This window comes from Nymphalis io, chromosome Z (genome assembly GCF_905147045.1).
Source record: "Nymphalis io chromosome Z, ilAglIoxx1.1, whole genome shotgun sequence".
Classification (NCBI taxonomy): Eukaryota; Metazoa; Arthropoda; class Insecta; order Lepidoptera; family Nymphalidae; genus Nymphalis; species Nymphalis io.
Window position 1 is genome coordinate 13345822 of NC_065918.1, and position 25444 is coordinate 13371265.

At 34.7% G+C, this 25444-nt stretch overlaps 1 protein-coding gene across 3 annotated transcripts; it reads left to right on the plus strand.

Annotated features, from left to right (window-relative positions):
• Nucleotides 1-2610: 2610 nt before the first annotated feature.
• LOC126780522 (peptidoglycan-recognition protein 3-like) lies at nucleotides 2611-20712 on the plus strand. Of its 3 annotated transcripts, none has more exons than XM_050505089.1 (5): nucleotides 2611-2650; nucleotides 10476-10676; nucleotides 10788-10975; nucleotides 12307-12442; nucleotides 16046-20712. In XM_050505089.1, the coding sequence occupies exons 1-5, from the start codon at nucleotides 2626-2628 to the stop codon at nucleotides 16279-16281; spliced, it is 786 nt and encodes a 261-aa protein (XP_050361046.1). In that variant the 5' UTR covers nucleotides 2611-2625; the 3' UTR covers nucleotides 16282-20712. The 3 variants fall into 3 exon arrangements, with proteins under 3 accessions (XP_050361046.1, XP_050361045.1, XP_050361047.1); XM_050505088.1 differs by lacking the exon at nucleotides 2611-2650 and adding an exon at nucleotides 4279-4439; XM_050505090.1 differs by lacking the exon at nucleotides 2611-2650 and adding an exon at nucleotides 6563-6654.
• Nucleotides 20713-25444: the final 4732 nt, after the last annotated feature.

The following is a 25444-nucleotide window of genomic DNA, read 5'->3' on the forward strand; positions in this document are numbered from 1 at the left end:
GAACAGTTTGACAAAATTAGCCTCGTCCTTAGCAGTAAAATCGATGACGCTTAAAAAAATCTTTTGAGAAAATTCAAAATATTCATTCTGTACGTCAACGTGAATGTACCAGAGAACCATAATTGAAATTCTACGGAGCAATGTTTTTAAATTTGAATTGCATAGATTTTTTTAAGTTCTTAATGTTAATAATTTAAATCTTATTTTTATATGATTATTTAGAGAAACTGAAATTTCTTAAATAGCAGCTATTGAAGAAATCTCCCACCGTCATCAGGTCAGCTAGATTGTATTAATTTTATGACATAACTATGCAGGTGTATTTGTTAAGTTTTATGAGCTTATCAGCAAATCCTTAATAACTTTATATGAGGGATGCAATTAGTAAATGACTTTACAATGTATAAATTAGAATGATTCTTTTTTTTATAAATCGCCAGCTACTAACAACATACAATTCTAGGTTAATATAAAAGAAGTTAGAGATATATTTTTCTTTTCTCTTTTCTGGCGTGTATCTATCTACGCTATTTGACGCGCAAAATATTCTGCCCATGTCACCCAAAATTTGAATCGTTTAATGATGATGAATAAAAACTATGTAATTCTACAGTAGATATCTAGAACAATATTATAATGAAATAAAATATTTATTTGAACACAACATATAAATAATATAAAAATATGATAATAATTTTAATTTTAATTTATTTCTTACAGTAAATTTAGTTAGATATTTAATAAATGGTGAGGTTAGAGATTGTATTTTCAGCACGATTTGAACACTCAGCGCCATCTGTTAGCGCATAAGCATCATACGGAATTCAAAAGACGAAATAATATAAGAAAACCTGTATAGGTAAAATAATTTTTTTAACGATAAAAAGTTTCTGAAGGAACAGGAGCGATTCGTTTCTTACTTATTATTAAAAGGAGAACATTATTTAGGTACTACAAAAGACTAAAATACCTCATTGATATTTTCATTAGGTATAAAAAACATGATAGAAAAATAAATTGAACAATATTTTATCACCTTTGTTATAAAATATAATATGTTTTACTTATTTATTAATATATTATAAATATATTACAAATAAAACTGCTTTATTTGTTTTATGCCAACATTATATTAAAAACAACAGCACATTTATAGTGGTGCCATCTATTTTTTTTTGGAAAAACTGTTATCATTTAACAATAGTTGTTTACGAAAAAAATAGATGGCATTAATATATATATCTATGATAAAATTTATTTAACCTATCACAACTATATAAATTTATATGAACTGATTGCAATGAAACAAAAAAATAAATTACTTCCATATATGTTGTATTTATGAAATATATTCTTTATTATTTTTACGTTTTGACACTTCATGAAACCAAGATCATGCTATAAATATTTTCTGTGACAGTTGATATGTCAAGGATCTTTTGGCGGACGAATGACTTTGACAGTGAGTTGTAGTTACAGAGTTACCATTTAGTAAAATCTTTTTACTTTTAGGGAACACATCGAAGATTGATGGAAGCCGCAAATGGCATCCTTGTTTGATACTTAGTAAAAGGATTATAACGAAGCCAGTGCATTTTATAATCATTCTACGTAGGTACGTACGTACGTGCGTAAACACCTGAAAGACACAAAAAATACCTACTACAATAATTATACTTTACATTTTATAAAATTTAGTCCACCAGTTTTTATGGACGATAATTTAGTATTCTCAGTTAGATGGCATAACTTATCGGTCACAGCAGCTATCAAAATATGACATTTGACAAGATATCGATATTAATTCCGATTCCACGGGCCAAAATATTTTTGTTGTTGACTGCATATGTATTGTATATATATTTGAACAATTTCACCCTTGTTCCGATCACGGTTAATTGGATATTGGTGCATTGTTGTATCTCGCCGCTAGACAGCGCTGCTGCTCATAAGCTTCTATACCATTTATCCGATTGCCATTTATTGAACATATACTATTTATCGGGTATTTGTAGTATTAATTATTTTTTATAAATGACTACTCAATTTCCTTATATATTTAATAGAGAAATTGTGTTTATAATAAATATTTTATAAAGTATGACGCTTAAGATGTCATTCAAAGTCAATTTAATATTCCTACAATAAAGATGACTTTTTCTCGAAGGAAAAAATAAATATCAGTTCCTAAGCTGTTGTGTGTTTTATAAGAAATGTGAATCTATTAATATATCCGACGAAATTTACAACTGATTTTAAAATCGCTACTTACAATGTAAATAGTAAATGTAAAAACCTTTTCATCATTACACAACTTGAAATCTGTGGTCAGTGATATATAGCTAATTTAATAATAAAAATAGCCGTCTTAGGTACATTCGTTTAGTGTAAATAACATACGTCAGAAAGAGATGGAAGCCTTCAGCCTGAGTGACGCACATCAATTATTATTTATGATGGCAATACTAATTGTGAAAATATTAATCAATAAAACGGAGCATGCTTCGTTCTCTTTAGCAGAAATAGTATTCAAGTATTAACAGGCTTTTGGTGATTATTTAAAAAATATTAGATTTTTCATCTTAAAATAAAATCAGTGCAGCTCAACAATACAACAGCGTCGCAATGCAGCAGTTTTTAACAAATACTTGTAAGTTTCACATTTTTTGAGATATTATAATTAAATTTTAATTAGCAAATATTTTACTAAAGTTTTCTTAAATATGCATATTACACTATTTTTCTATTTTATATATATATAATGTATATATATACAGTAACAGTAACAGCCTGTTAATGTCCCACTGCTGGGCTAAGGCCTCCTCTCCCCTTTGAGGAGAAAATTTGGAGCTTATTCCACCACGCTGCTCCAATGCGGGTTGGTAGAATACACATGTGGCATAATTTCAATGAAATTAGACACATGCAGGTTTCCTCACGATGTTTTCCTTCACCGTCAAGGACGAGATGAATTATAAACACAAATTAACATGAAAATTCAGTGGTGCTTGCCCGGGTTTGAAACCACGATCATCGGTTAAGATTCACGCGTTCTAACCACTAGGCAATCTCGGCTTTTTTTTATAATGAGGTCCGTGTGTACTCAGTAAGCCAATGGGTAATCGGTCATATTACCCACTTGCTATGTAACTGTGAGGATACTTTATCCTAGCAGATGCATAGCAAGTAACTGCTGTTGAGAAATTGGCTTGGCTCTGCTATATTTATCTGTGTAAACAGCAGCAGCAGTTACATAGAAAAAAAATCTTAAGCTTAATTAGAATTGTCCAGATAATATCAATGCATAGTAATTAATTTAGAGCTGAAACTGGGCAAAAGAAAAAAAACATGTTTCTGAATTTGCTTTGAAGATGACGTATACGGCAATTTAGAATATTTAACATTATTTCAATTTAATTCTGTAAAATACGAATAAAAAGTTCGGTAAAGGTTTTTTTTGTTTTTAGTAAAATAGGAAGGCGGACGAGTATATGGGCCACCTGATGATAAGTGGCCACCAACGCCCATAGACATTGGCATTGTAAGAAATATTAACCATTGCTTATATCACCAATGCGCCACCAACCTTGGGAACTAAGATGTTATGTCCCGTGTGCCTGCCATTACACTGGCTCACTCACCCTTCAAACCGGAATACAACAATACTAAGTACTGCTGTTTTGCGGTAGAATATCTGATGAGCGGGTGGTACCTACCCAGACGAGCTTGCACAAAGCTCTACCACCAGTAAATAAATGTATTTAACATGTATTAGTATTATCAAAATATTATTTACACTTATCCTTTAAAGCATTATCTTATTATTTATTGAAACATACATTGAAAAGCATTCTGTAAATCAATAAATTTAACGCATGTGCAGTATGCACTTCGTGCGCCTCTGTACATCTATACAAATAGAACATACCTATCTACTAATAGTATTCCTCATTGATCTGATCAATAAAAACCGGCATCACTAAAAGTCAATACTAATAATACGCAAATATATAGGCTCTTTATAATATGCTTAAAGATTTTCGGTTTTATTGTTTGTACCTTATAAGTGGACAATTTTTTTTTTAACTGGTAGCTCAAATATTTAAATTATAAGGTTGGTACAAGAATCTATTCCAGCGAGTTCCAGGGACAATAATATTAAAGGTAGAAAGTGTAAACACTGATTTACCTCTACCATGAAACAGTTGGCAGCACTTTTAGCGTTTTTAAATTAATCAATAGTAATTAGGTACCTAATTAAATTATATTTCTCTACATTGTCTTTCCTACATGTCAAATAAAAATGTAGTTTAGAACACTCTAAATTAAATGGTTGGATTATTACATACCATAGCGGTGAAATTATATATAAAGAAAAAAGTTAATTTAAGAATGATAGTATTAGTGATTTAAAATGCAGCCACTTATATCACCTGTCGGTAAGCTTTCATAAAATATCTATAATAAAATGAACAGGAAAAATTTACAAACAATACTATGTCTTACCAGTGATACTGACAATTTTATAATCATATGTTAGCTAATTTATTACTGTTAGCTAATTAATTTACTCAAAAAATTTACATATTCCTTCTTACTTTTCTTTGTTTGTATTTTTTTTAATGTTAATTTCTTGTTTGTATAAAGACTCGAATCACACTTTTCAGTGTTACTTGAGGGTTTTAAAACTGTTTATTATATTTCACAATAAAAATAAAGTAATAATATTCTAACATGATTTATAGTTGTTGGAAATGCTGTTTTAGAAGCATTAAAGTTGCTAAGTTAGGAACTGGCCCTGATGAATAAGTATGTATTGTATTCAAATTAAAAAAGAGTTTTTTGTTGAAACCTTTTTTAATTTGATTTTAGTATAAAAAGTTGTACAATATATTATTTGAATATCTTTTTGTTTATACAAAATATTAAATATTTCTCATTTATTACTAGTTCTAAAACAATAAGACATATATGCATAATATAGTAAACAAATTGAGAACTACATATAATATTTATATACAATAGAAAAAGTGAGCTAGCAAGCACCATTTACCTTTTATTGTTTAAGATTACTTAAGATTAGACCATTTATTATATAAAATAATCTTACAGTGATAATATCATATGTAAGGTGAACTAGCATCTCAGTAATTATTTATAACAATTTTGTACATATTTTTGAATGTTTTAGATATCCATGTATTCATGGATTGTTCATCATTTTAAGTACATACAGTTGTGTTTGCTGATTACTGGCTAGTACTTTCACAGTTCAGAAGCCGAGAAAAATAATGCCCTATAAGTTCAAGTAATTGGTAATAAGTATGCATTTGTTACTAAGTTCTAATATATTATAATTTTTTTTTAGATAAATAATATTATAATATATGTTTTAGAACACTTTATCTTCACAGAGTTCTTTGTTCCCAGCATCCTTATTGTATTGATCCCATTGGGGCACAGTTACTTATCGCACACGTAACTGTGTCCCACGCTTTTGAATTAGTCCATCCAATTTTGCAATAGATGGTGTGAGAGAGGTTTTAACAAATTAGTTTTTTGTTACTGTGACCTCTCTATAAAGATGATAAATTCCATTACTAATTTTTTTGCTTATATTATAGGGATGTGCAAATCTTGTTACTGCATTTTGTCGGTAAGCTGTTATTGTAAGCATTCGCTTCGAAAACACCCTACTTAAGTCTAAAATTTTTGTTAGTTATGTCTTTTAACATGTTCGAATAAAAAAAAAAACGAATAATTTGATTAAAAAAAAATAATAACATCGCCCATAGCAAAATTACCATAAAGTAACTAAGTTATAGTTACCATTTTATTTACCTTTAATTTTTATAGCTAAAATATTTGCATTACTTTATCTTTTCGTGACCTTATTACATTTGCACTTCTGATAAGAGAATCGTTCTAATAAATCCTAATAAATCATTAGTCTTGCGATGTGAACTCTCGAATGATGACATCTTTAAATGGTATTGATGATTGATTGACATATTTAACTTATTGATGACATTATAAGGCATTATGTTCGTTAATAAAAATATGTTTCCAATGTTTATTAATAAAATCAATGTGCTGCTTCTCAGTTCATCAAGATTAGTTAGTTAGTTGGATTCAGATTACTCTTATTTATTTATTATTTTTTGGAATTGGTAATATTATTAAAATAATAATAATTATACATCCATTTATAATTTCCTCACTATATATCACTGAACTTGAACAAAGGGAAGTTTAACATTTCGCAAATATATCTTATGGGACAATATTACAAAAATTTAAACAACCAATCAATAAAATCATTAATTTAAATGTATTAAATATATTATACTGCAACCAGTATTCTAAACTCACTACCAACTAATTTACACATTATAGTGTTTACATTATCATCATTATATACAGATAAGTATTGTCTAGTATGTTTATTTATTACCAACATTATATCTTTGTTTGTATATAATAATTATATATTTAAATAACATTACATAAAATTGACTTGCTTTATGAAGAAAGCTTAGTATCGATTCGTTATACCCTTTAATAAAGTGGTGTTCAAAATCATAAACTTTGTATTCGTGCTAAATTATAAAATAATTAAAATTTGTTTAATACAAGTTATATCATCAATGTCAGGTATTTATAAATAATAGTATCGCGTGTATGATAACTTTCGATGTTAAGGGAGTGATAAGTATAATTAATCTGTCTTCTTTCGGATGTCAAATCAATAATGACGAAAAGAGAGAAATCAGTGTTCAAACAGCCATTATACAATGTTTCTGAGTAAGGAGATAATTTGCTTAAACGTCGATTAAAGGCTCATTGCTTACTTATTCATATTACTGGTTTTTTTTTTTACCAGAGACCATTGTAAATTCCCTAGATAAGAAAATGAATGGTGCTGTATTATGTCAAATGATACATGTATGTAGGCATACGTTTATCACATCCTATATTAGTCGCAATGTTACCAAGTGCTGTGTAATATGTGAACCTGTGAAATATGTAATTTATTAATATAAAATGAAATATGATCGAGTTCACGCTTTATCATTTAAACAGTTACGTATCAACATTTATATATTTTAATTGTTTATTTCTTGATGTAATATACTATTTTGATATATTTAAAACAAATATGTTTCTATAAATCGTAAATTTGACATTAATTTTATTTGATGGTTAGGTACCACCCATCAAACATTCTATCGCCGAACAGCAATACTTTTTATTTATTATCCTATATACTTAATATTGTATAACGGCTTGAAGGGTGAGTGAGCCAGTGTAACTACAGGCACAAGGACATAACATCTTAGTTCCCAAGGTTGGTGGCACATTGGCGATGTAAGGAGTCGTTCATAGGTCTAACACTGCAAATCTAAGGGCGTTAGTGTCTCTTCAAATCAGCTGACCCATTTAACAGTCTGCCTAGTTATTTAAAATACAAAAAATATATATTAGAATTACTTTTTACGTTTAATTTTTCGAATTATCTATTTGATTACTATTTTACTTGTCATTGTCTCGTCCGGAGCGATTTAGTCACTTGATGGTGTGGTCATCTTCGCCCATAACCGCTGACGCCATATATCAGCTGCTAACCACGGGTTCTAATATAGTATTCTTGTCCCAGGAGTTACTCTGATTCTTTCAACCATCATACTTTATAGTTGTGCTGATTGTCGGTAGAACAAGTTGATCTGGTGGTACCTCTTCTACAAGAGCTCTTTGTAGCCATAATCCTTATACTAGCATAATCAGTGGTCAAATATTCCCTTTTATTTTTAATCTTAATCTACGTGACGTTTCGATTGTTTGTTTGATATAAGTTTTACTCATTTACTTTTATAATACAGTTAGATCCCAGTCCTATATCATTAAATGAAGCTAAGCTCTTGAGAATTGATAATTATTTAGATAGTTGAGATATTATTATAAAACATTCAAATATTTTAACATTTCGTATTTCTTGTGATATTAGACTATAAAATACTAAAATGAGCGCTTATTTTCGACGCTGACACATTCAAATCAGCTTTCAAACATTTTTGCGTTTGTGTGAATCATCAGCAGATAAATAATTCGCCGAACCAACTTCGTGCGGGTAAAATAAGGATTATATCCCGTGCATTTTTTAATCAATTAAGTATACCCTACCCTACCCTTAAGTATGCCCTGGTGGTAGGGCTTTGTGCAAGCTCGTCTGGGTAGGTACCACCCACTCATCAGATATTCTATCGCAAAACAGCAGTACTCGATATTGTTGTGTTCCAGTTTGAAGGGTGAGTGAGCCAGTGTAATTACAGGCACAAGGGACATAAAATCTTAGTTCCCAAGGTTGGTGGCGCATTGGATATGTAAGCGATGACATTTCTTACAATGTCAATGTCTAAAGGCGTTGGTGACCACTTACCATCAGGTGGTATAAAATAAAAAAAAACATTCGCCAATCGATATTTATGCCCATATAGCGTTTTAAAGTTTTAAATAATTAAAAAAATCAATAAAATTAAAAAAACGTGCTATTCAAATATTTATAGATTACAAATAATAAAAGGTTCAGATAAATAATAGACTAAATAGTAGATGTAGTACCGTTCTCTCCCGATATCCGTGTTCGCTCACGCCGCGGCATTTTTCTTTTTTTTTGCATTATTAGTCCTAACTTCTAAACGAAAGGTCCGATTCGAATAATTTAAAGACGAATTTACATGTATATAATCAACCTTTATTATAATTATTACGAAAGTCATATTTCGATTCTACCCGTGGTTTTTATTGACTAGTTTGAAAAAAAACCCTTTATTGCGATTTAATAGTAATAGTTAGATATTGCGGACTTTTTTGTAGGTAATGAAGTACTATAAACATGCGATACATTATTTTTGGTATCATCAATATTTTACGCAGCGCACGTTAAGTCACTAATGACTTTTATAGAAAGAAAGTGATACCTTGGATTAGATTTTTGATTTAAATCTATAATTTTTTTGAAAATAAAATGTAATTTTTTTTTTATAAGCGGTTTAGTAGGTTTTGAGTTTTAAATTTTACCTCTACAATATTACTATAGATAAATAATTAACTTCATATTTAGTTAGGCTAGGTAACTAACATTTTATACTACTGATAAAAATTAAAAATAGTTTTTGTTTATATATATTTATTTCTTGACCATTCACTACTACAAACGCAAAAACGTCTCGCAAGCTGATTTGGCTGTATTACTTACGCTGCTTTAGTTCTTTAGTTGTTGTTGTTTCTTGATTAGTAACAGCCTGTTAATGTCCCACTGCTGGGCAAAGGCCTCCTCTCGCTTTTTGGGGAGAAGGTTTAGAGTTTATTCCACCACGCTGCTCCAATGCTGGTTGGTAGAATACACATGTGACATAATTTTAATGAAATTAGATGCATGCAGGTTTCCTCACGATGTTTTCCTTCACCGTCAAGCACGAAATGAATTATAATTACAAATTAAGCACATGAAAATTCAGTGGTGCGTGCCCGGGTTTGAACCCACGATCATCGGTTAAGATTCACGCGTTCTAACCACTAGGCCATCTCGGCTTTCTTGATTGTATTGATTAAATTCGATAGAAATATTCAAAATATAAAATGCAACCGTTTACTTAAGACTCATAGTTTCATATGAATACTATCATGTTATACTATTACAAATATATTTTATATAAAAATAAAATATCGTAATCTAAATGTCTAAGCCGTTAGTCATTAAGGATTCCTTCGTCTGGAGCCGATGAGTATCTAAAAATTGTGGTGTAAATTTAGGTCACATTTATAATAATAATGCATCATCATCAAATTTCAACTCTACACAAGATAAGTTAAAGTGATTCTAATTGAGCTTACAAGATTTGACCTAAACAAAGTAACAAAACATTCCAAGTTTAATAGGGTTGTAAAAATAAATCATCAGTAATAATACTCACCCGAAACACCAATATATATAATGCTAGTATATAACGCTGCATTCTTGATTCAAAATGTTCAATTACAGACTCGATTTATAAGTAAGTGACTTTCGTAAATAGTGATATTTGTTGGCCATTTCTATCCTTGTTAGTAATCAAACGCATCTGATGGGATACCATTGGCATTTATATCATTTTTATGAAACCACATCTGTAAAGTCGTAAGATTAACTTAGGAAGAACGACTTAGGCTAGCATGAATGAATTTAATTCCTTGCTTTAGAAAGGTTAGAAAAGGTACTTACAATGTACTCTGAAACTAAGGAATTTTATTAATTTGATTTATGGTAGGGCTTTATGCAAACCCGCCCGGGTATGTACAACCTACTCATCAGATATCCTACCGCCAAACCTCAACAAAAAAAGAAAAAAATAAAGATATCAGATAAATTTAAATTCTATTAAATATGTTAATATGAAATGGCCTCCGGTACAATTTTCTTTACCTTGTTTGTTCAGATCATGAATCTCGACACAGTTCATATCATGCTGATGATGAACTCCAACACCCGTCGGAGGACACGCCGCTCCTGCGTCGCTTTCCGCGTGTGAGCGACACCGCTAACGTCGTCACGGCCTGTATTGTCAGCATGATGATTCTTTTGCTGCTAAGTGGATTTGCGATTGGCGTTTATCTACTGATATTGCAAAGCGATGCAGGTAAACGACTCTTTTTATTATTTATATCCAAATAATAATAATAATTATCGATTTTTGAAGTACAATTAAAATAAATTAAAATAGAAGAAACTTATACGGGTTTATTTTCAGATAATATGTTGCCTCCGATCGAGATGCCTCTATTCGTGGCTCGAGCCCAGTGGGACGAAACGAGCCCCGCGCGTTTTGAAGATGAGGATCATTTGACCTTCAAAGCAAAGTCCGTGGTGATCGAACAGACAGACACGGGCCAGTGTCAAGGGAAGGATACTTGCATGCAACTGATGAGAGCAATGCAGGTATGACATTTGCTTAACAATAAAAATTAACTAATCCATTGATTGGAAATATTAGATGAAGATTATTGTTAGATAATTTTTTTTTTTATAGAATAGGAAGGTGGACGAGCATATGGGCCACCTGATGGTAAGTGGTCACCAAACGCCCTTAGACATTTGCATTGTAAGAAATATCAACCATCGCTTATAGCCAATGCGCCACCAACCTTGGGAACTAAGATTTTATGTCCCTTGTGCCTGTAATTGCACTGGCTCACTCACCCTTCAAACCGGAACACAATAATGCGTCAGTTCTTTATTTATTATTGTTAGTCTTATCGAATTTTGATAATTCATTGTGAAAAATATCGAAAATAGTGCTAATAGTTGCTTTAATAATAATGAGTTACGTCTCAGTGAATTGTTTCGAATGATAGCTAACGTACCTTTCTGAAGTACAGAAGAGTTCTGGTCTCTGGTACTTTTTGATTTTTTATTTAATGATTTGGTGTAAAATATATCAATCATAGTGAGACGCTAGCCTACTACTATGCGTTTTGGCTCATATAATGGTTCTTAATAATAACTAGCATCGTGCTCTGCAAAGTCAATGTTCGATGTTTTGTTGAATTTTTTTATATGCTTTGTGAAATATTTGTATTATTTTATTATAAATGGCAACTTGTGACGCAACCAAGGTTCTTAGGAGTGATTTTGATTTATGTGCTTATACGGCGAATGTTGCCTGGGTTACCGCGATAAAGTTATCCATAACAGCATTTAACGTCGTTATGCCAATAGTTTTTAATGAAATATACATATATTAAAAATGACGTATAAAATATTTGTATTTTTTACTGACAATGAAATATATTGGAAAAAGCATTGCGATTTATAAATATTAAATGCCACGATTTTAAGTTTGTATATAATAATGAATCAAATATGTTATATATTTACTCTAGCTGTTTTGCAAACAAAGCAATTTTTTTTTTCATAATTTTATATATATATTTTTTATAAAATCTGTAATCTAAAAATAAAATAAAAAAAAAAACAATGTTTTAAAATGTATTCTGAATTTGCGGCAAAATTTAACGTATTACGTACGTAAATTACGTCGTAACGGTCGTGTACAATTTAAACTGAGCTTCGTTTTGAGTATTGCAGATGCGACTGAACTTAATAACTCTTTCATTTTCAACCATAATCGATGCTAATATGGTATCTATCAAACTGTTCCTATTAACTTATTCCTGTACACTTAGGGCATGCAAGAAATCACATTGAAATAATACTTAGAAATGAATTTTAAATGTTACACGTGGATGTAATGTTAATCTTAATTTCAGGCGAAATTGGATGATAATGAAACATTGCCGTTTAACTTTGCGGTTTCTACCGATGGATTTATCTACGAATGTCTCGGTTGGGAAGAGCCGTCACCACTGTATCCGGACCTTAATGGCCTTGTCATCGCATTTATTGGTAAGTCATTAACTTATTTGAATAGGCTATGCATTTTTGGCTTTTAAGGCTTGGGCGATTTCTAGAGCCAGTTTGTCTTACTAATCAAGACGGCATGCGTCGGCATTTTATAAGATTATAATTAATTGGTTCTGAAGCTATTTGCATTAATAAAAACATCTCTTTGTAATTCGTTTATGATTTTCATGTGTTTTGTCTTAATAGCTCTAAGGCTTCTCCTCGAAAAGGCGAAGAGGCCTTAACCCAGCAGTGGGACATTTTCAGGCTGTTACTTTAAGTTTGTCTTTAAAACAATCAACGCCTTAAATGCTTATTCATTATTTTATAGATGAGATATACAATCCGAAAGCCGTGTTTTTTTAAATCATCTTAGTCAGTAGCAGAAAAGTTCATTTTTAACGGTTTCCTGGTATGCGGGATTCCCCTATATATATTACAATTCTATAAGGTAATTAAATTAGTATTTCAGGGTTGACAGCTCTTTGACAATAATTATAGATATATCACTTATAAAAATCACATTCTCGACTGCATTGGCATTGTTGTGTGTAAAAAAGCTTATAAAATTTACATATATAGCTGAACTGTACCTATGACAAATGAAAGAAAAGGTAATAATATGTAGCTTAAGTATAGTTACAACGGTATTTTCCAAATAAAACTTTCGTAAAACGCATAGTCCGATGGAGCAAATAATTTAGACTGTAGCTCAAATGTTTAACAAGTATTCCTCGAAATTCGACCTTATTTATTAAAAAGTATAGTCGGGTTGCCGAAAAAGCCGAGTTGGCCCTGTGGTAAGAACGCGTGAATCTTAACCGATGATCGTGGGTTCAAACCCGGGCAAGCACCACTGAATTTTCATGTGCTTAATTTGTGATTATAATTCATCTCGTGCTTTACGGTGAAGGAAAACATCGTGAGGAAACCTGCATGTGTCTAATTTCACTGAAATTCTGCCACATGTGAATTCTACCAACCCGCATTGGAGCAGCGTGGTGGAATAAGTTCCAAACCTTCTCCTCAAAAAGAGGAGAGGAGGCCTTTAGCCCAGCAGTGGGACATTCACAGGCTGTTACGGTATGGTCGGGTTTCTTTAGTTCTAATAAGTTGTTATTAAAAGTGCTTTAAGCGCGAGCTTAGGAAGATCATTATTGTTAATTGTTGTTTATTGTTATGTAACTTATGTTTCTAAATATTTCAAGAATGGTCTCGATAGTAAATAATGGCGATATAAAATAGCGAATTCCGCGACGGTGTAATCAGTTTACTTTTGCAAGCGATATTGATAAAATCTTTGCAAAGCGAAAAAAATAAAGATATCCGCTGCTTAAGCGAAGACTGCAACTTTGTGAACGGCTTTGCGATTTGTTATATTGTATTTGACGTACAGCGGCAATGTGATTATTTTGATTTACATCTCATTTTGTCATTTCGTAATTTTTGGTGTCAAAAGTCGGATACCGGTATTACAGCGTAAAGGAAAAGTTTTCCACGTAGGGAACAAGTAGAAATGGATTCTTCGCATCAACGACAGCTTATCAAACAGAACCATTTGAGGTTCGCAGATGATGTTGTTGTACTTGCGAAAACAACTAGGAAATTTGGAACAATGATACATTTGCTTGGACAAGAGTGCTAGAGTTGGACTCTCTAATCCAGAATATAAACACGAATAGGAAAAGATTAGTACAAGTACAAATGACAACTACATAAAATATATGGATAATAGAAATTACACATGCTTTAGCACAGGCTTTAAGATTATACGGCAATGGGCTGGTCATATCTCGAGGATATGGATATGTCATAACGATTTTATGAACTTAAAAGGGCCATCAGGAAAAAAAAGCGTCAGCAGATCAACAAAACGGTGGACTGATGATATTGTTAATACCTCGCAAGATATCGATAATCCAATCCTATCTGGATTGGATTATCTTCACCCAAACAAGATCCACGAGACGACAATTAATCAAAATAATACCAGATTAATAAGTTAAAATGTACTAACACGGCTAACAAACATTTGAAATGTAAATACTTGAGGTGGAAATAAATAAAAGGTTTGTTATTATTATTACGACTTATTAATAAAATTTGGTGATATCTTTGCAACAAATAATGATTTGGAAGAACTGGCCTTGTGAACCATCGAATTGACACACGCAATGCAAGACCTGTCAAAAGAAGACCTTGATATATGAGCCAAGGAAGCTGAAGTTAAGTAAACGAAGAAAGGCTAACAATGGAATAATCGAACCGCCTACGAGGCCGAGTTAATTACCGGTAGTCCTTAGATATGGTTTGAAAAATTATGGCAGTATAAAATTCTGTATGGCTTACCGAATGTTTAACAATGTTACTAAAGAAAGTTTTCCCAGGCTTCGTATAGACGATACTTTGATATCAATGGCAATTTAGTTTTAAGTGTTCTTTACTTTAAAAAAGGTTAGTTATTTTGTGCACTTTTTCGCTCCAGATCTTTTTAATCCATTAAATAGTTAACGTTAACCACACATGCGCCACAGCAATGCTGACGTTCTATCACAAAGATCTTGCTCTGCAAATAATGCCACAAGTATGAAACCCTCGTACGGATATTACGAAGTAAATCTCTGACAACCAAATTAGTTGGATGAAGTGAACAAGATGGTTAGTAGTTTAAAGGATACGAATATGAAGACCCGATACGATCGAATTGGTAATACCATATGGTATGGTCGTTTGAATATGGCACTTTAGTAGAGAATGGATGGCACTTTAAAGAGAAGTCTCCGAAACTGCAAGGTCGCAGGGAAGGACTGAACACTGTAATAACAAGAATTAACAACAACACATCGCATTAAAAATGAACAAAGAGGAAAATTGAAAATAGTTCACGTTAACCATATCACATGAAACGAAATCACAGGACTTATGATATACAGGACGAGTATGGCTAAGGAGGGGTTAATGTTGCGGCCGTGGTATTTTCTAAATGCAGCGTTTAATAGGTATTTCGTAAAAACACATGATAGTTTTTTATGTGGTCTATCGATCGATCAAGAAATATCTAGTAGATAGTTCAAATGTTTACCGAATAATTCGGGAAAGTTCAATGACCGTTAGACATATACAAAAATATACCTTATTTAGTAAAACGTAATTTCGGGTTTATTTAGTTCTATTAAGCTGTTTTTAAGAGTGCGTTATGTATTTCAAGAATGTTCTCTATATGAAATAATAGCGATATAAAATAGGGAGTTCGCGACGGGGTAGTCAGCTTACTTCCGAAAGCGATAGTGATAATATCTTTGCGAAGCTAAGACTAAGGAAGATACCCCGCGACTTTGGCGAAGGCTCTGGATCTCTGTGCGATTTGTTATATTGACTTTGTGTACTTTGCGTGCAGTGTTAATAAATCATTTCTTATTTTCACCGAAGACATTTCATTATCCAAAAGCTCATGAAAGTATTAGTAATTCTACGATAGGATATCATTTGGAAATATTTAATGAAATGAATGAATACTTAATGAACGTTTTATTTCTCATAACCATATTACGATGGTGTCCTTACGAATGAACGGACATAATATATATTTTTAATCTTTTGTTTTAGGTAATTATACTGTAGAGAAGCCTTCGACCAATCAACTTGAATCGGCGTATAATCTAATAGCCGTTTCCTTAGCCAACAATTACCTGGAAAGAAATTTTGTATTCACTGGCAAAAACGATACGACATTAGTCGTCGGTTATCTAAAGAAGGCGTTGACCGATTTGGGTAGATCAAAATTACAAAGGCTAAACTTACTGATGCCTAAAGTATACATGTTTAAATCGGCCAAATATTAATAATTGAAGGATTTTAAGCCTTTTATTATATAATAATCATATAAATATACTCAAATTTATTGGAACCCATCTCTGGTCGAAATTGTAGGGATATATTATGTGTCTACACTTTTTAATCTAAATTTAATATATACATTAAAAAATTATAAGATGTAATATTTCGTGTCCGTCTGTCTAACATTGCCTTCGGTAGTCCTGTTTAATGTAAACATTTCTCCATATGATGTAAAATATAAGTCCATACTACGCGCACAGTTGTCGAAACTACGACTAACTGTACGCATTACATTATATATCATATACAAGCCCGAAGAAAAATAAATGGTAATATAGGATAAGTGTTTCGTTCCGTCTAAATTTTTAAAGATTATATAAAATAAAATTATTTTACTAGAAATATTCCAATACAGAAACAAAAACGGAACTTAATAATTATTGTTTGTTTCTTGACAAAATGCAAGCCTAATTAATTATGATTTCGAAGTGTAAATCTTACAATTTTATATAATAATTTTATATAATAATGATGTATAATTTTTAATTAAGTAAAATATTTATAAAGTGTTTTTTAAAGATAATACTATTTTTTAAAGATGTTTATTAAGTTTCGTTAAATTCATTTTTTAAATGAATTCAAATATAGTGTCATAATAATAACATTAATTATTAAAATTTGGTGCTCAAATATTTGAAAACATTCAATGTATCTTAATACTTTGTATAATATACTATAATCATATATATACATACATAATAAGTTATAATATATAAAATATATATTTTAAATACATAACATTCATAAAATGACTTAAAAATAAAATATATCGAAGCAATATTGTTAATTTCAAATTTTGTATAACTTTATTATATTTTATATAAATGAGGGGAAATAGTTTGGTGATCAAGAGTCAATAATATATATTGATTACATTTTAAATTATCACGTAACAATAAACCGGTAAACAAAAAATTCAAACTTTACAGGCAAATCGTTCACTCATCTGTGTTGACTCCGAAACGAATTTCTAAGAAAGTCCATTTATTTGACAAAACATAGATTTCTACACTAACTATAATTCCAATCGAAATAAGGAGTAAAGATAAACAAACCTTACATTTACATATTCCATGCGATTTGTTAATAGTTATGCCGTGATGAATTTACCTTTATTTATTATACAATAACCTTACTAAGCTTTTTTTTTTTCTCGCAGTGGAAACCTTCAGAAAGGTACACTAAAACCACTGCGATGGCCGTCCTCAGCATGGATCGGAGAGGCTGCGGGATCGTGTTGACATAACGCATCCGTGGCCTCTCCCGTGCTTTGCTCCACTCGTGGCTCAGCGGAGCTCTCATGGGAGGGCCAAGACGACGCCGTCGTCGTCTCCGCCGAGCAGGATTGGCCCTTTCCCGTTGCCGCTCCGCCCTCTCCTTCTGAACCATGACGGTCTCACAGAAGGAGGCTACAGCCATCCACGCCGATTCCCTGCGAAGCATCACCGACACGATTGCTCGCAGGGACAGGTCTTGTCCGACTTCACGGATCAGGATCTCCCTCTCCGCACTCCACGCGGGGCACACCTCCAATGTATGCTAAGCGGTGTCTCGGTCCGCGCCACAGTGGTGACACATCGCCGTCGATTCGCGTCCGATCTTACACAGGTATTCTCCAAAACAACCGTGACCGGTCATTACCTGCGTAAGTCGGAAGGTGACTCGTCGCTTTCGTCTCATCCAGGCTTTCGCAGGCCTGGCTGGCAGGATCGCTTCAACGACGCGTTTGCGTGCGTACCGTTCTTCACAAAGACGGTCGCGCCACGTCGCAAGAGCGCTCCGGTGTTCCTGCCGCTTCAACGCCTCGAGCGCACTCGAAGTGGGCTCGCTTTCACTGTTCTGGCGGAGGATGCGGGTCTGTTGGTAGACCTTCACATCCATATCCGCCAGAATATCCAAGGGCGGAAAGCGCGCTAGGACGGTTGCCGCCTCGTTGGATATCGTGCGATAACCGCGCACTATGCGGATGGCCACTCTCCGCTGCGAACTTTGGATCTTAGTCTCGGTCCCCCGAGATTAGGCAGCAGTCTGTGCATGGCTTCCGCTACTTACTCGATCCGGGGGGCTAGGCGCTCGAAGTGCTCCTCGAAGCCCCAGCGACCATCCAGTGTGAGGCCCAGATATTTCATGTACCACAATCTTACTAAGCTAACCTTTTTTTTTTATTTATTTAATTTTTTTTTTCGAGGAGGAAAGGCATTTACGCCTCCCGCCCGGACACGACCGGGACGGGTATGTAGGACTCACGGAGCAGAAGGCCACCGTCCTACCCACTAAAACCTCCTCGTTTCCGCCTCACCGCATGGTGGCGGGGTTACGGGAACGCGTTAGCACACCACCGCGACCCCGCCTGCGGCCGTCGCTTTGGATGAGCGACCCACCGGTTGTTTTTATTGAGGTTTTCTCCTTTTGGCCCGGCCGGTGAAAGCAAGACCCTCGGTCCCACCACAGGCTGGCCCCTGGGGAAACGAGTTTGAGAAGGCGGTGACCGAAGTCTGTCCACCCAGCATCGGCACCGAAACTGGGCGAACCCGCCTCTCCCTCCTCCTTCTACTCCTCCTCCTGTCTCCGGCAGCCCGAAAGGACTCCGGAGACCAACTCCTCCTCTCTCTCTCCGGCGGCCCAAAAGGACCCCGGAGTCCTCCTACTTGCCACGAAGCCGCTCGCTGGTCCACTCTGCGCAACAGAGAAGTACCAGGAGCGGCCCGCGACACTTCCGCCGCGTCAGTCTCAGCCCCGGTCGAAAAGCAATCCCATTGCCCAGGGTGCACCACGTGGAGGTGACTGACATGCACCCCGACTGACATGCACCTTTACTAAGCCAACCTAACCAAACTTCTTATATTTTACTTACTAACTATTACCACTCTAATTTTACTTCCAAAGTTTCAATTACAAGTTCGCGGACATTCAAGAAGCCGAGATGCCCTAGTGGTTAGAACGCGTGAATCTTAACCGACGATCGTGGGTTCAAGCTCGGGCAAGCACCACTGAATTTTCATGTACTTAATTTGTGTTTATAATTCATTCCGTGCTTGACGGTGAAGGAAAACATCGTGAGGAAACCTGCATTTGTCTAATTTCATTGAAATGCTGCCACATGTGTATTCTACCAAACCCCATTGGAGCAGCGTGGTGGCATAGAGGAGCCCTTAGCCCAGCTGTGGGACATTAACAAGCTGTTACTGATACTGACTGGACATTCAAAACGGCATTTGTTGGCGAATCTACAGTGAAAAACCAATGATGCGAAGGCGAAGTAAACCAATGATGTCGCGTTTATTCTATGTAAAAGTTGTTTGTTTGCCTTTACTCCTCTTGTTGTTAGGCTATACGTTGATTTATTAATAATCACGAATAGCATTAGGATTATTGTTAACATTCACTAGTGTTGCTATACTTATATATGACTGAAATATATATTATAAATATAAATAATCTGTCTAATGTTTCATGTTATTTCATTTTGCTAATTAAAAAAATGTATTGATTATTAATACCGGAAAACGAATGCCAAAATGAATTTCATTTATATAATTATTTTTGCATCTGAAATAATAATATAATATATAATAATAAAAATATAAAAACCTAACATTACCGGTTTATTGTGTGAACTTTTGAAGGCTTCGATTTTGTATGTTATTTATTGTTTAATGTTAAAACTCAATCGAAGTCGTGTAGATTTTAGATTATTTTATAGCTTATTTTATGTATACAAAATAATCTTTATAAAGTGTATTTTTTTCGTAATATAAGAGCAAAATTTTGAAACATATTTGTCACATTAACGCACAGAATAAGCTATAATTTACACTATTATAAATGTAAGATAAAAATGTTAGAGAATTTGAATAAAAAAAAAATAATGTTATAGTACGTATTCTTGATCCATAAGTTTCTATGATTTGTTTTTAAACACCAATATGGTTTTGATTCAATAACGTTAATTGGTAATAATATGGATTTATTTTTAAGTCTATTTTAGTGTACCACGGAACTGATAAAACGTTACTAGATATTACGAAACATGATAATATACGTATTACTTCGATGATTATTATCGTATTTCAAATGTTACTCACAGTTAAGCCTCGGTCGGGCGGCTGACGGGGCGGGACGACGAAGCAACGCTGACATGACGATTGCGAGTGTTGTTCTAAGAGTATATTAGTAGTCACACAAACAGTGGGGCGTGGCCTTCTTCTATACTAACTAGTATATTACAGATGCATACGCTCCATTGCCGTCCCGTCTCGCCCACTGTCTGACGATGCCATACAATTAAAGTCATGTATGTTGTTATAGTTTTAGTAAGCTGCAAATGTGGGCGAATTCACACGTTAATTTAAAATATAATGGTAATTGTGATGAAATGCAACTGTTTTACTATTCACAACATCAATATCCCAGCTTTTAAGGTATAATATATCTTGGTATACGCTTTTAGCCATACTAATTACGATCAGTTGCTTTGGCATCAGATAAAAATATTCTTTAGAAACATTAGCTCTAGATACTCAACCACCAGCACTTCTCCCTAAAATACTCTTAATCGGTCGTTTCAAGATATCTATATGATCTACTAATAAGATTTTTCCGCATTCCGCTAATGCCTGTTTGTTGTTATGTTTTGAAAAACATTCATTTTATTACAAAAAAAAATATATATGCCGTTGAGAATAACGCATTCCTCAACGATAAATAACGTTAGTAACTCTGAGGCCTGCAAACTCTCCGGTGTTGTTGGTGTCCATGGGTGGTGGTAGTCATTTTCCATCAGGTGAACCTCCAGTGCGTTAGCTAGGAAAGGTGATCGTATAAAAAAGTAATAAAAGTCAATGTTTCTGTTTATTATTTACGAAACATAAAAAAGCAATTATTTTGAATAGATTTTATTCATCGAAAAAAAAAAATCAAGACAGGTTATCAAAGGAGTTTTCTCGTACGCTTACGCTTACGCTTTTTCATGAATATTGTTCCCGTTTATGGTAACGATGGTATGGTTGCTCTCATATAATTTCTTAGAATTTATATCGAAACTAACGTAAACAAAGCGAAACCGAAGCTTAGATTTTTTCTAATCTTGGGTTGAATAATGTATTATGGCGTTCTACTTCTATGGGGTAATGCAGCGGATATTAATAGAATTTTTGTACTGGAGAAGAGGGAGTCGCTTCTCAATATATATATATATATATATATATATATATATATATATATATATATATATATATTTGATTGTATGTACGCAAAAACATAAAAAAATTCACAGAAATTGTGACGTACATACTGTTAACACCAGAAACAAGTATAAACTTACAACTACTATACACAGTACTACTGTACACAGTGTGAGTAAGTCTTTTATGGGACAGTGTATACGCTTTTCCAACAGAATCATAGAGAACGTTCAAAAATATTCACTTGTGAATTTTTAATCGTTAAGGAACGCTTGTATGCTAAAGGATATTACACGACCAATGACTTTTTAGATGATTGCTCACTGGAAATGAAACGATCGCCTCCAGGCCATTTTAAATAGAAAAATATAATTATATTATTTTATTTAAATAAAAAAATGAGATATAAAAAAACCGTTGAGTTTATAATGCCGGTTTTTCTCAGGTCTTTATTTACGAACCGGTGGTAGATTTATGGCAATCAATCAATGTAAGTGTAACAATTCTGTATAGAATAAATATTTTCGACTTTGAACTTTGTTAATTAATAGTTGAAAATTTATTTATTCGAGTATATATAAAATAAACAAAACAATTTAAATTATCTGCTATATTTGTTGTTCGTCAGTGTCGTTTGTACATTTGCGCCTTTACAATCACGCTTAACTTGGGCGACAAAATTTCATCCACAGCCTCTTTAGAGTACAATTTTACATTTTACAAAGAAACATCTTTAGAGTACAATTTTACTTTCATGTTTATCCAACGAATATTTATGGCAGCTACAACACTTAATCAATTTCGATTGTCATGCACGCTGTATTTTTTGGAACGAAGTTCTTTTACGCGACTTACAGTAGAGTAAACTGACGGAAATCGTCACGCAACCCCCCTTCAAGTGACCTTCCAATCTTTTGTAAGTAAAGTAAGCATTGATGGAACGTAATACCTTGTGGAGCCCGATGTTCTCCAGATCTGCAGTAACAGACCCGTTCATCGTTGGACCTTGCGTCTGTCCCAATGTGGTACGAGCCATCCCCATAGTGAAGTAAGTTGCTACATTTTCGGTACCGAAACCCAGGACCTCTACCTTTAACGTAATAATCGAGCAACATTTGCGTGGTATTTATAGTTAAATCGTTCAGGGACAATTAGTCCCTGAGCTTACTTACCTTGAGGTGGACTGTCAATACTATCTTATGAAAGATCGAGATGGGATCAAAGACAATTTTTATTGCTTTAATAATTTTGACATATTCATGAGTGTGGATAGGTTCATATCGCGTGGCTAAAATGGATAAGGCATATAGAGGCTAATTCCACCCTATCGACGGACAATTTTATCGCAGCCTTAACACGCTTCGTTAGATGTGGTCGTGTGCAATGTAATTTAAGTTTACTATGGAACAAACTTTGTTGGTGCTTGAATTTAATTATCGCCTTTTATGCAGCATGCTTCTTAAGAAGAAATACTTAAATTCAAATATCTAGTTAGCTCTTAATTTCCATTTGCTTTTTGTCGCCAATACCAAGTTTTGGCCTTTGATGAAATTTCCAAAATAATAATCATTCAAATTGAAGTCATATTAAATTCAAGGTCTCTGTGTTCGATTAGTTCTGATTCAAATGATCTTTCAGTTTTAACACCATTACATTTCCTCACTTTAGAGCCTTTAATAACTGCTCCCGATTATGATTTTTCATGTGGCAATATTAATCGATTTTAACGTTGGTAGTTGCAATCGTTTCAATAAAAATGTTGGTCCAAATGGCAGAACGAATATTAGAATACATTGACATCATTGTCTTGTATCGGATGCAAATTCAAATAAAACTTCTTGCATTTATTTTTATTTTACCACTAATATAATATATATATTTATATATTATATTAGTGGTTAGTATTGATGCTCATATATTGGTCAGTCCGGTGTTAGCGTCATGCTGGTTTGCTGCGGTCAGATTCAGTGGTAACAGATCCGTGGCGTTGCGAGGTAAGTCTCATGTCAGAGTGCGACCTCATCCGGCAGGGTCCTCCCTGACGGATGAGATCCCCAGTGGCCCTGAGTAAGGCCCAGTAAGTTCGATCACCTTTACCGAGAGACTCCATCTTGCGAGCCAATCGGGAAGAGCATCGAGCACTCGTTACATCTTTAACCAAGCAGGCCAGGCGTTAAGCGACGTGGTGATTTACGCCATATCGTCAGCGAAGTGGTTTAGAGTGGCTCCAGATGCAACGGGGATGATATCGGTGAAGTTGGTGTACAACACAAGTGACAGGCCGCTGCCTTGAGGAAAACCAGCAAAGATTGTGTGTTCCTTCGATAGGGTGTCCTCAACCACCACTCGGAAGTCTCGTTCACGATGCGACGGAAACCAGCGATGTTGACAGCTTGTAGATCAAGGCGGTATGTCGAACATGGTCGAAGGCCTTTTCCATATCGAGCAATTATACTGTGACGGTACTCTCCTTCTTTATCTAAGCTGCCGTCGGCAAATGGAGTATACCCTCGACAACTAAAGCGTGGACTAAGCTCAGCGCAGTATCCGAAATGTGTCAGTCTCTGAGTGATGATTATAATCAGATGACGAAGCAGAAGTCAAACACCTTTAGGGGAGGGGGAAAACTTATTTAGGCAGGGAAACCCATCTGGGCGGGGTAGTTGGAGGCCAGCCACCCTTGCTCCTTGTTGCTGACGCGTAGATTTGACGACACGGTGTGCTTTCGGGCAAAGGGCAGGTGAGGTATTCCGCAGCAACAGATGTGACGCTTGGCGCGGATGCGACGGTTGAGGCACGTAAGGTATGCGCGGCAATTGGCCACAGGACGGTAGCTCGGACGGAGACATGGCATCTATATCTACTCACGTGATGGTGAGGTGCAGCGCGAGGACTGAGAAAGACGTGATTGATTCCTCACTTTGTACCATGGAACACGAAGCAGAACGGCGCGGATGTGTTGGCTCTGTAAAGGGCATTTGGTTATACCAGAGCCTCTCTTAGGAGGCTTCATACGAACGACCTTCCGCGACCGACGGCTAAGCCACACTATACTGTGACGGTCTCTCCTTCTTTATCTAAGCTACCGTCGGCAAATGGAGTATACCCTCGACAACTAAAGCGTGGACTATGCTCAGCGCAGTATTCGAATTATACTGGTCTCGGCGTGGAGTCAGATAACGCAGTAGAAGGGATTCAAATACCTTCGAGGGGATGTGGAAAAACCCTCCAGGGAGGAGAACTTATTCGGGTGGGCTAGTTGGGGGCATCCTCATAGTCTCCCATTGCCCTTTTATTGCTGACGCAAAGTATTCGACGACACGGTAGCATTCAGACTCAGGGTAGGTAATGTAAGGTCGTGCAGCACCGGCTACGGTGCGCAGGCGCAACGGGTGTGATACGTGGCGTGGACGCCGTAGGTAAGTCGCGTAGAGAGTGCGTAGTAGTTGGTTACGGAGCGGGGGCGCGTAGGGAGCGTAATGTGACCGCGGGGACTGACACAAATGGTTCCTCGCTTTGTGTCGAGGAACTAGAAGTGGAACGCAGCCGGCTGCGTTTTGGGTCAAAGGGTCTTTGGTTATACCAGATCCTCTCTTAGAGGGCTCCTCACTGATACTGCTCCGCTGGCACACTGAGGCGAGTCAGTGTGGGTGCTGTGTCTGAGGGAAAGGTGTATAGTTTAGCTTATCGCCTATGGAAGGGCCATAGGCGATAAGCTAACGGACAATAATCAGACTATTTTTCGCCAAATTTTCGAGCGGTAAGAGTTGTTGTCTTAGACAGCAAACTTTTGCACGCCTCACTAATTGTGCTTTCTCTTTTTTATATTCACTGTTCTTGTCAGACACGAGTTTAGGCGGTTTAGCTATTTCTTACCATTTCTGTTTTGCATATTGTACTGGTTAGTTTTGGTAATATATAATGG

Coding starts and splice junctions, on each gene's coding strand:
- LOC126780522 (XM_050505089.1), top strand. CDS start 2,626: ATGCAGCAGTTTTTAACAAATACTT. Junction 2,651..10,475: donor GCAGTTTTTAACAAATACTT/GTAAGTTTCACA, acceptor TTGTTTGTTCAG/ATCATGAATCTCGACACAGT. Junction 10,677..10,787: donor GATATTGCAAAGCGATGCAG/GTAAACGACTCT, acceptor GTTTATTTTCAG/ATAATATGTTGCCTCCGATC.